Source organism: Phoca vitulina, unplaced genomic scaffold (assembly GCF_004348235.1).
Source record: "Phoca vitulina isolate PV1807 unplaced genomic scaffold, GSC_HSeal_1.0 scaffold52, whole genome shotgun sequence".
Classification (NCBI taxonomy): domain Eukaryota; kingdom Metazoa; phylum Chordata; class Mammalia; order Carnivora; family Phocidae; genus Phoca; species Phoca vitulina.
The window spans coordinates 736,399-748,374 of record NW_022589755.1 but is presented as its reverse complement, the minus strand read 5'-3'; the positions used below and the strand labels follow the sequence as shown (position 1 = coordinate 748,374).

Here is an 11,976-nt window from a genome sequence, read left to right as displayed (position 1 = left end):
AGAGAAGAGCTGTGCTTTCAGACTCCATGAACGTCAGTCAGCTTCCAGGGAAAACTACTATTTTAGATGCTCTTAAATACTTTTACTGAGCTAATTGACATATTATTTTGTACAGCACTTCAGAAATAAGAGTCTGTGCAGAGGTGGAAAGATGTTGCTGCTCCTCAAATGCTTGCACCCTGAGGTGTTACAGTTTCATAAGTTTCAGTAGGATTAGTTGGGAACAATAGATTAGTTCCTGTCAAGCAACAAAAATTCAACCCATCACATTGTAAAGGTTTGCTGGCTTGATTCATTGATTTGTGAATTGGGCAGCATCCATCTAGCAAGTAGAGGGCAGCTCCAAAGCTTTACAGAAAGGGAAAGGTTTTTAAAGATAGGACAAGTATGGGGCGCCTGGGTGGTTCAGTCGTTAAGCGTCTGCCTTGGCTCAGGTTATGACCTCAGGGTCCTGGGATCGAGCCCCTCATCGGGCTCCCTGCTCAGCGGGAAGCCTGCTTCTCCCTCTCCCACTCCCCCTGCTTGTGTTCCCTCTCTCGCTGTGTCTCTGTCAAATAAATAAATAAAATCTTAAAAAAAAAAAAAAAAAAAAGATAGGACAAGTATGTCATAAACAGAAAAAAAGGATTATGTCAGGTGAAGTCACCTTATTTTGGGGACAGAAGGGTCTTATTAGTCTTGAGGGAGCACAAGCCAAGCTGAGGAGAAAGCACAAACTAACACCCCACAACCCCACCCCCCCAGGGTATGATAATGTGTGACATTCCTCCAGGAAACTTCCAACTATCTTAAGGTTAATACTTTGCTAGAAGAAAAGACAATATTAGCTTGATAATAGCAAGGAGTCCAGGATGCTTAGGGTCTTCTTTAGCATATGAAATTCCTTTTGGACACCTCCCTTTTTCCTTACCTCTCCCAACTCTCAAGTATATAACCAGCCAGTCCTCATACACCGTTCCCCCCGGCCCACCCCGCCATGTGCAGCAGCTCTTTCTGCCCATGGGTCCTGTCCCCGTGCTTAATAAAATACCTTTTTGCACCAAAGACATCTCAGGAATTATTTCTTGGCTGTTGGCTCTGGACCTCATCAACATTCCAAAACTACATCATTTGGCACCCAAATGTGGGGCTTTGAGTCTTTTAATCTGGACTGGGTTTTGGGGCAAACTTGGTGAGTTGTTTCTCTCCTCTTCCTTTACTCTCATTTCAGGGGCTTTTCAGGGAGTACGGTCTTATTGGAACACTGTCATGTCGATTGCTCAGGCTACAATCCTCCAGCCCATTGCCTCTCTTCAGGGAGGAGAAAGACTGTCTTTTGGCTGGAAGTTAGTACCATGACTGGAATGGTAATAAGACCCAGAAACTTGATGCCCTCTCTTTATTCCTGTCCTTATGCAAAGTTGTCTGTCTTGGGCATGGGACAGTCACCTAAGTCAGCAGGATGGCTACCAATCTTGACTCCCATGTGAGGTTTCCTCTTCATTGGTCTAATGTGATCCCCTCCACATCTCTGGTTTACTCGCTTCCGGCTGTGAGAACGCCACTGGGAGCTGGCCGAAACCAGTACCTGATTGAATTAAAACCCAACCAGCACGTTTCCTAGACAAGTTGGCTGTAAATACTGCGTGTGTTGGAATGTCCCTTAGGCCATGATGGATTTCTATCTTAACTGTTTTCTGTCAGTGTCCTCTACTAACTACTTAAACTACAAAATTGGGTAATTTCCCCCTGTAAAATTTTTCTAGCGTTTTCCATGGGTTAAAAACAGCGGGTTTTTCAAGACAAGGTAAAATAAGGCTTGACCTTCGAGGCATGACCTCCAAAGCACGGTATTTTGGTCCATATGCCAGGCACCCATCTATAGCCTAGAATGCAGTAGAGAAAGGGTTGGGGGTGATGCTAGCATCTCTCCTATGGGGCCTTTTATGGCAGGCCTGCCTTCTTGGCAAGACAGGATGGTGATCAACAGCAATTTTCATTTGAGGGATGCCTCTAGTTGCTTTTAACACCCGGAACCTCTGACACATCCTGCGTGGGATCCCACCCAGGCGTTGAGGGTGGTGGTGGTGGTGGTGGTGGTGCTTTTTGGTAATGGACCATGTCTCTTCTTCAGTTCCCAAGGGTTCTCCCCTGGAATGTCTTTTAACCCACTGGAAACAATTCAGATTGAAAAATTTAAGAGGGCGCCTGGGTGGCTCAGTTGGTTAAGCGACTGCCTTCGGCGCAGGTCATGATTCTGGAGTCCCAGGATCGAGTCCTGCGTCAGGCTCCCTGCTCAGCGGGGAGTCTGCTTCTCCCTCTGATCCTCCCCCCTCTCATGTGCTCTCTCTCTCTCATTCTCTCAAATAAATAAATAAAATCTTCCAAAAAAAAAAAAAGAAAAATTTAAGAAAGGCGCTGCATGGCCTCAGTAGGATCTATCAGACCTCTTATGCAGGAAAACAGGGAAAATAGATGGAGATTCCCTAGGTCCATCCAGGCTTCCGGGGCTGTAAATCAGGACCTGGACCTAAAGGGCCTCTTGCAGAACATGTTTGGTCAGTAACCAGATCAGTAAACTCCCTCCTGATTTATTGGATGATAATTATCTAAGTAGACCTCCAAATAAACCCCGGTTGCTGGAGGAAACACAGGCCATCCCTAACAAAGGGAATGCTGACTCTTATTCTCTTACTGTTCCCCCAAATGTGGGGGCTTCTCCCTCATTTCCCGGGTCAATGGCTATTATTGGAGCCAGCTGTGGTTAGTCTACCTCAGGATGGGGACTTTAAGGAATATTCCCAAGCAGCTGCTGAAACTCCCTTTGTTTTCGGGGAAGCCTTCTCCGGCCTGACCATGGACTGCTTACTTCCACTTGCTGGTAAAAAAACATGGTGTTTGGGGCGCCTGGGTGGCTCAGTCGTTAAGCGTCTGCCTTCGGCTCAGGTCATGATCCCAGGGTCCTGGGATCGAGCCCCGCATCGGGCTCCCTGCTCCGCGGGAAGCCTGCTTCTTCCTCTCCCACTCCCCCTGCTTGTGCTCCCCCTCCCGCTGTGTCTCTCTCTGTCAAATAAATAAATAAATAAATAAAATCTTTAAAAAAAAAACACAAAACAAAACATGGTGTTTGCTCATCTGTCCAACTGGATGAGCTTTAGAACCGGGAACCCCTTTTCTCTACGTTCTGGCAGCACTTTGCTTCTGTCTCCCATTCACCCTCCTCCTGTTTCTGCACCCCCTTGGGTGCGGCCTGTATAACTTGCTTCTAGACCAGCTTCGGTGCCTATGGTACTATGGCTCCTTCTCCCCTCACTGTCAAGGAGCGAGAACAGCGCCCCCTAGACTTAACAGTGCCCACTTCAGATTTCCCCACCCATGTCTCATGTAAAAATTGACATGGGGGAACAAACTAATTGACTTTTAGAAAAGAGGATCCAGTGAAACATTAAGAAATAAGAGCAGAGGATAGTGGGGGAAGGGAGGGAAAACTGAATGGGAAGAAATCAGAGAGGGAGACAAACCATAACAGACTCTCTTGACTCTGGGAAACAAACTGAGGGTTGCAGAAAGGGAGGTGAATGGGGGGGGGGAAGGGGTAACTGGGTGATGGACATTAAGGAGGGCAAGTGATGTGATGAGCACTGGGTGTTATATGCAACTAATGAATCATTGAACACTACATCAAAAACTAATGATGTACTAAAAAAATTAAAAATAAACATTCTTGAAAAAAAAAAAAGGAGGATCCAGGTGGAATATAATTTGGTAAACTAATTTGAGTTTGGTTTAATTAAATAGATAGGTCTTTAGAGTTGTGCCCTAAAATGGTTCATTTTGTCTGTCTCGAAGCTTTCGTGGGTAAATAAGATAGCTTTCAAAAAGTCTTGTTTTGCTTGGATGATAATTGGGATTGAATTCATTGGACATCTAGGTCTTTTCCAAATAGAATGGAGTGCTAAAGCATTGATTACTGAACACAGGTTTGTGTTTTTAAGTTATTGCAGAAAAATTTGGGTCTGTTATTGCAGATATTTGGGTCTGTTGATAAACATGCTTTGTGCTTAATTGCTAAGTCTGCCATCTAAAAAAAGTTCTGGTGTGATAGTTTACACTTGGTTACTGCTTAGTCTTCACTGGACACTAAGGTTTCTAAGTTAAAATTCTGCTAAATGTAATTAAGACTGATGTAAATAAGGGAAGCAACTCTGTATGTAGAAAAGTAGGAGATATGTAAGAAAGAAATAAGAAATAGGAACACATTTTTGTTGAAGGTAAAAGAAGGTAATTTTGTCCTAAATGAGACTTGTGGTTTGAAAATAAATGGCTTGGGACAAAGATCTAGATGCCAAGGAAAGTTGTAGAAAGTTTGTGAAGGCAAATCTTTGGAAAGGAATTTTATGTGTGATCAGGAGGGACTAAGAAATAAAATGGATTTTAGTTTTTTTTTAAATAATTTAGGGCGCCTGGGTGGCTCAATGGTTAAGCGTCTCCCTTCCACTCAGGTCATGATCCCAGGGTCCTGGGATCAAGTCCTGCATCGGGCTCCCTGCTCAGCAGGGGGCCTGCTTCTCCCTCTCCCTCTGCCTGCCACTCCCCCTGCTTGTGCTCACTCTCTCATTTCTTTGAGAGAGAGTGAGCACACAGAGGGAGAAGGAGAAACAGACTCCCTGCTGAGCAGGGACCCCCCCCCCCCCCCGCAATGCAGGATGCGATCCCAGGACCCCAGGATCATGACCTGACCTGAGCTGAAGGCAGACGATTAACCAACTGAGCTACCCAGTCGTCCCTAAAATGGATTTTAAAAGTACGCTGGCATAAGATTGAAATTCTGCTTTTCTTTCTGTTCAAAAGACAAAAGTTTTCTTGAATTGTTGGTTTACACTTGATAAAAAAAAAATGTAAACAAAGTTTTTTTCTCTTTTGTCTGCCTAGAAAACCAGCTTCTATGTTTTGTCTTTATTAGGTCTTTGATAGCTTAGTTAAAACTTACCAAATGTTAAAGGAGCTAAGTTTTGCTAACTATATAACCCTACATTTTGCCTTTGGAATCTCTTAATTGTCACCTTGGTTAAATAAGTAAGTTTTAAGTTTTGAATAATCTGTAATCCTATTTAGGCATGTGCTTTAAAACTTTCTGAGGTTTTTAAAACAAACTTCCCCAGATTTGAATTGTAAACAAGTCTCTTTGACTAATTAGGCTTGTTTATTTGGTATGTTACCTTCTTTTTTTTTTTTTTAAGATTTTATTTATTTGACAGAGACACAGCGAGAGAGGAAACACAAGCAGGGGGGAGTGGGAGAGGGAGAAGCAGGCTTCCTGCCGAGCAAGGAGCTTGATGTGGGACTCGATCCCAGGACCCTGAGATCATGACCTGAGCTGAAGGCAGACACTTAACGACTGAGCCACCCAGGCGCCCAGTATGTTACCTTCTGATATAAGGTCATCATCACTTGATATTCTGATTATTGAAGTGTTACATGTCACAGAAATAACTGGATTTCTTTGTCAGCTATATTGTAACCTGTCATCAGAATTTTAACCATGTCCATTTTTGAGGGTTTTTTGTCATTTATAGTTCTTATTCTCTTATGAAATATGTTTCATCTTCAAGGAGATTCAAGGATTTTTAGGACAAATACAGGTATTCAATATCTTTAAGATCAAAACTAAAATGGGTAAGAACTTCCAGAACTAACTAAAGCTGCATTCAAACTGAACAAGAATAGTAATGTGGGACTAAGTGAACTGGGAAAAATGATTATAGTTTCGTGACTCTTGCTTGAAACATTGCTGGTTCTCTAATGTTTGCTCTTCCAGATTAAGGAAATTTTCTCTTAAGATATCTATGACTTACAGAAATATGACTATTCCTTTGTGAACAAATTGAAGCATTTAACTTTTCTTTTTTTTTTTTTTTTTAAGATTTTATTTATTTATTTGAGAGAGAATGAGAGACAGCATGAGAGCGAGGAGGGTCAGAGGGAGAACCAGACTCCCTGCCAAGCAGGGAGCCCGATGCGGGACTCGATCCCGGGACTCCAGGATCATGACCTGAGCCGAAGGCAGTCGCTTAACCAACTGAGCCACCCAGGCGCCCTTAACTTTTCTCTTTACCTGAACCCTCTGAAATTCACAAGGTCTCAGTATTCTTTCTTCCATGGCAATCAGAGTCATCTGCTTAAGTTCAATAACAATCTGTTCTCCTTGTAACAGGACACCATTGGAAACATTCGTTATTTTACCAAGGCTTTGACCGGAATGTCATATTTGAGAGAGACGTGCATAGACTCAGATATGACCACACAGCTTTAAGGAACTAAGTTGACTTTATGAAACCTGGAGCCATAAAGCCCCATGGAACTGTTGGCCTGTTACCTTGCTTACAGAGTTCCCAGCAGCCTTCTCAGGTGAGTAAAGAATGTCACTTCCTGGCAGGTGCAGGAACCTCAGGATATACTGGGGACCTCGTGAAAAGGAATTTGCCCAAATCTACAGGTACTGCAACCATGTCTGATGGCAAGTATTTGCTTGGCTTCTGGCCTAGAGTACTAAGAGTTCAACCTAGAAATTCCTTACAAAAAGTTCCAGCAAAGCAGATTGTAATTATACGATCTATAATCAATCACTATTCTTGCTGAGCTTATGTAAATGATTAGGCCATGTTTGTTAAAATTGGACTTGTTTTGGGGCGCCTGGGTGGCTCAGTTGGTTGAGCGACTGCCTTCGGCTCGGGTCATGATCCTAGAGTCCCGGGATCGAGTCCCGCATCGGGTTCCCTGCTCGGCGGGGGGTTGGCTTCTCCCTCTGACCCTCTTCCCTCTCGTGCTGTCTCTCATTCTCTCTCTCTCAAAGAAAGAAATAAAATCTTTAAAAAAATCATAATAATAAAATTGGACTTGTTTTACAAACAAATTAGTCCTGATTTGGCTATCTTTGATTAAAAATGAGGGTTATTATACAGAAAAATTATGTTTCAATGACCCACCTTTGCGGATGTTAAATCCTAGTTCTCATTGTTTTTGAATGTTGTTTACCTGAGTTAGACAACTTGAGGTAGACTTCAGAGAAATTGCCACAATAGCTCATGATAGGCAATCTTCTTGCTTGTTATTCTCTGGGGATAATAACAAGACCCCATGGGCATATGATTATTTGAACAGCTGAAAAATGGGATTCAGTCCCCCAAGAAATTTGTAACTCAGCTCTCATCTTGACCAATTCCGTGTGGCTAGAATGATGCAATTTCTCCTTAAAAGTTGGAGTGTACCCCACTCCATGGGTTAACTATGGACTTGTAGAGATAATGGATGACTCCACTTTCCCTATGATTGGATTGGATGATGCGCTTGGGGATGCCCTTATCCCGAGACAAGTCTTCTCCCACTTGCCAGTGATTCCTTGTAATTAGGATATTATTAAGGCTAGACCTCAAACAAAGAAGGCTTCTTGATGGCTTTTTTTTTTAAAGATTTTATTTATTTATTTGGGAGGGAGAGGGTGAGCGAGAGAGCTCAAGCAGGGGGAGCAACAGAGGGAGAGGGAGAAGCAGACTCCCCGCTGAGCAGAAAGCCTGATGTGGGGCTCAGTCTCAAGACCCTGAGATCATGACCTGAGCCGAAGGCAGCTGATTGACTGAGCCACCCAGGCATCCCAAGATGGTTTTATCCCTAAGCCATATTTATCCTAGAAGCCACCTGTTTATGTAAAATTCCAAGTAGAGGCTTTCACCAAGCATACAGTGACCATCCTTTTTTTTTTTTTTTTTTTAAGATTTTATTTCTTTCTTTGAGAGAGAGAGAATGAGAGAGAGAGAGAAAGAGCACGAGAAGGGGGAGGGTCAGAGGGAGAAGCAGACAAGAACAACCTTAACTGGACAATGACAACGCCTCCAGTATCTTGTAGGCCCTCGTTAGCATACAATGCTGGGAGGTTGTGCAAGGGGTATGTTCTGTTTTGTGGCATGCCGAAGTGCTCAGCGCTAAACCGGGAGAGAATGCACGATCTACAGCTAAACTGAGAAATGTTAATCAATCATGTAGGCTAAGGATGCTTCTTTAACCTTAAGATTACTCGGTTGGCCCAAGGGCCCAAGGTGGCTTCACCCATACACAGTTTTTCATAGGACTGAAAGAAGACCTTGGCTGCCCCCATTTTGACATCAAGCTTTCTAGCTGGATTCTTTCCAGCTTGTCTCTGGACTCCGATGGAAGACCCTGCTGGCAAGGCATCCCCTGATGGGAACCAAAACTACCCCCTCGAGCACTAAGGATTGCCCTGAGCCAGCACGTCCCCACCCATGACTGACTCAGGACTATGATCTATTTGACTTTCACTGCCTACCTGCAAGTACCCATCCACCTTGGCCCCACGTTTTCCTTCTATAAACCTGAAATTACTTTTGTCACTTTGGAGTCAGTCTTTGAGAGGTTAGTCCAGGGTCTTCTCTGCATTGGCCTCGCTGAGAAAAATTCCTTCCCTGTTTCACCATCTCTTCCTCTGCCTTTGGATTTTCTCACTAGGGAGCAGCCAAACCTAGTCTGTTTGGGACCCTCAGGTGAGGTGCTCTTGCACCCCTGTGCCCCAACAGTACAACAAGGTCATAATTTGTGGACCAACCTGCTCCTGAGGTTTTTTTCCCTTAAAATAATCGACAACCTAATCATCTGAGTTTAGTCCAGACTTCTACACCGTACCGCCACCTGAGGGCGCCCGAGCAGTCACGATGGTGCACACGGCAGGAATGGAGGACTCGCCTGTGGACTGTGCTATGTCCCTGAGGAGCAAGGACGGCCAGAGCTCTGGGCAGGGCACTGCCTTAAGGATCAGTGGTGGGAACTCAGCCTCCAGAGGGTCCTTCCTAAATCTTCTACCCAGGGTGCTGACTCCCTCCATGTGTCTCCTCTATCCTTGTGCCAACCCTGCTCTCCGGCCTGGTACTGAGGTCCTCGGGACACACCACCCTGATCTCCCCATGCTCAGCCCCTTTCAGGCTGACCCCCCAAGATGTGACCTCGTTCACACGGGGGCCTGCAGAGGAAAAGGCCTCTGCAGGTTCCCATTCTAAAGCGCCCGACCTCAATAACCTCTTCCTTAGGAAGGAGGCTGAACTCCTCCTAGTCTCCTTTTTTTTTTTTAAAGATTTTATTTATTTATTTGACAGAGAGAGAGCGCACAAGTGGGTGGAGGGGCAGAGAGAGGGAGAAGCAGACTCCCTGCAGAGCTGGGAGCCCAACGTGGGGCTCCATCCCAGAACCCTGGAATCATGACCTGAGCTGAAGGCAGATGCTTAACCGAATGAGCCACCCAGGCGCTCCTCTTTTTTTTTTTTAATAAAACCGTAGGGAATGAAAAATTTTGTTTTGAGGCATTGACTTTACAGCCCACGCATTAAGGGCAGTCTTAAAGATTTTTATACTGGCTGTTTCCCCCTCTACCCACTCTCTTGCACAGCTGGCAAAGGTCAGGGCCAGACTTCTAAAGTCTGAGAACTAGTGCACTACAGGTGAGATGGTCCCCTGCTGTAGCCAAGCTGACGGTGCAGGACTAGCCGAGAGATGCAGAGCCCAGGTGGCAATTGCAGGTTGAAGCAGGAAACCTGACCTTCCTGTGCATCTCCCAGCCTGCAAATGCAAAGGATCTGACACACAAGCCCTCGGGTGGAGGGGGTGCCACTTGGCATGGAGGCTGATAGTGGATCAAAACAGGCACAAGGTCAAAGGCAAAGGTCAAACAAAGGCTCAAAATCACCACAGGGAGGGAACAAACAAAAACTGCACCAACACTGACTCCTGATCTTAGAGGAGACTTTCTGCCTGGATCCCTGACTATTTGGGGAGATACTCGGCCCCACCTGACTCCCACCCCTTCCAGTCCAAGGGGAGGTGGGAAGTGGCCCCAATGCAACCCCCTCTCCACCGTAGTCCTTCCCTGAATCTGAGGTCTGGAAACACAGCCCAGGCTACTGCTGAGATGCACAGAATATAGACTCCTCTGGGGACCCGCAGTCAACCATTACAGAAAGAGAAGGAATTAAATCACTTGGAGGCTGGCGTTCCATAGTGAGAATTCCTTCCAATGTACTGTGCGTGATCAGAGGAAGTAACTCTGATACCCAGTGGGTGCGCCTGATGACCCTGTGACTGTAAGGTGAGACCAGCCAGATTTTCAGTCACCAGTCAGGGTGTTCAGGGACGTCCCTCCCCTCTGGCCTGTCAGGATTAAGGTCTCCTGCCTGTGAGGCTCCTGCAGACCTCCAGCCAGCTCACAGCCCCCACAGCTACTGTCTGCCTGGCCTTGTAAAGTCTCCTGCACACGCCAAGGTTTAGTTTTCCACCAAACACCCAAGTACAGTTTTTCAGCCCCTTGTCTGAGCATATCCACTCTCACATTTGGAGAATTCACACTCTGAAATCAGCAAACACTGCAGAGCATGGATGGATTTTTTGTCTTTCTGAATGCCTCAACTTAGGAAAATGATGATGTAATGGTAAGAATGCACCATAGACTTAAATGTGTAAGGTGTTTTGGGGCATGACATTGTGCAGGACACAAAAAAATCTCAGGAAAAATAATGAAGAAATAGCCTCCCAGTATTACCATGAACCCATAGAGAAAATGTCATAGCATGTAAGAATGAGAAAAATTCTAACATTTATCTTTGTTGTATGCATGTCTTATTTGTAATTTAAAGGGAATTAGCCATAACTCATATCAAAGAAAACAGGCAAATGATACAAATAGAAATTGTACCAAAGAAGACATACAGGGGGTAAATAACCACATGAAAAAAATGCTGAAAGGCAAAATCCCTAGGAAATGCAATTACAACATAGCACTACACACGTATTAAAAGGGCAGACATTGGGGCGCCTGGGTGGCTCAGTTGTTAAGCGTCTGCCTTCAGATCAGGTCATGATCCCAGGGTCCCGGGATCGAGCCCCGCATCAGGCTCCCTGCTCAGCGGGAAGACTGCTTCTCCCTCTCCCACTTCCCATGCTTGTGTTCCCTCTCTCGCTGTATCTCTCTCTGTCAAATAAATAAAATCTTTAAAATAAAAAATTTGAAAAAAAAAAAAAAGGGCTGACATTAAAGACTGACCCTCCCTCTCAAGTACTGGCAGGGAATGAAGATGCTGGAGCTCTCATACATGCCTGGTGGGAATGAAATAGTGAACAGCTCAGATCCCACTTTGGCCCTTTCATGAAACTGTTAAACACTCACCTACAGGTGACTTAGCCACTGTGCTTCTGAGTTTTAACAGAAGAGAAATGAAACCTCTACCCGCATTAAGAATACATACAGAGAGGTAAATATGCAAAAGTCAAAAACTGGAAATAACCCAAGTGCTCCAAACAGATGAAGAGATCAATACTGGTACACATCCAGAGAAGAAAACAGTACTGTTGAATGAAAGGGACATACGTGCAAAACCACCTCCAGCCCTCAGGCCAACAAAAAAGGCTGAGAAGTCCACCTAGAGGAGAAATGGTTTATTTATGGACTTTGGGGCAGAAGACTATCTTGAGCAACAATAACATGAGTAGGACTCTGCACCACCACCTCCAGAAAGATCTGCTTTTTTAGCCCTAGAGGCTGGGGAGTACCTGGGAGACACCATGGGAGGAGGATGTTTAAGAACAGGTGTCTGCCACAGTCCTTTAGGATACCAACAAGAATGCTGACTGGGCAGGGTCACAAAAGCTACATCCCTGGAGGATGAATTCTCCCTTGTCTTTACCTTTTTCCTGCCTTCACTTGTCACAACGGCCTTGACATGTTAGCACCACAGAGGACAGAAGAATTCAGAGACTTCTGGATTATTTTATGACAAGGACCTCTGTCACACAGGATACATGTATCTGAAAGTGGAGAATTTCTGTGCACACTGATCCTGCCCAGCCAGTCACTACAACACCTGTGGATACACTTTTTTAAGAGATACACACCACCTAGGTGGCTGATTTCTCCTCTACTCCCTAATTGCCCAATCATCTAGA

At 44.9% G+C, this 11,976-nt stretch overlaps 1 protein-coding gene across 1 annotated transcript in view; it reads right to left on the bottom strand.

Annotated features, from left to right (window-relative positions):
• The window catches only part of LOC116622412 (zinc finger protein 850-like), a 41,029-nt gene extending 33,963 nt beyond the window's left edge, over nucleotides 1-7,066 (bottom strand). Inside the window, exons 1-2 of the mRNA XM_032388883.1 lie at nucleotides 7,015-7,066; nucleotides 6,095-6,183 (exon numbers count right to left, since the gene is read on the bottom strand). Of these exons, the coding sequence (XP_032244774.1) occupies nucleotides 6,095-6,183; nucleotides 7,015-7,066 (141 nt within the window). The remainder of the gene's footprint in view (nucleotides 1-6,094; nucleotides 6,184-7,014) is intronic.
• Nucleotides 7,067-11,976: the final 4,910 nt, after the last annotated feature.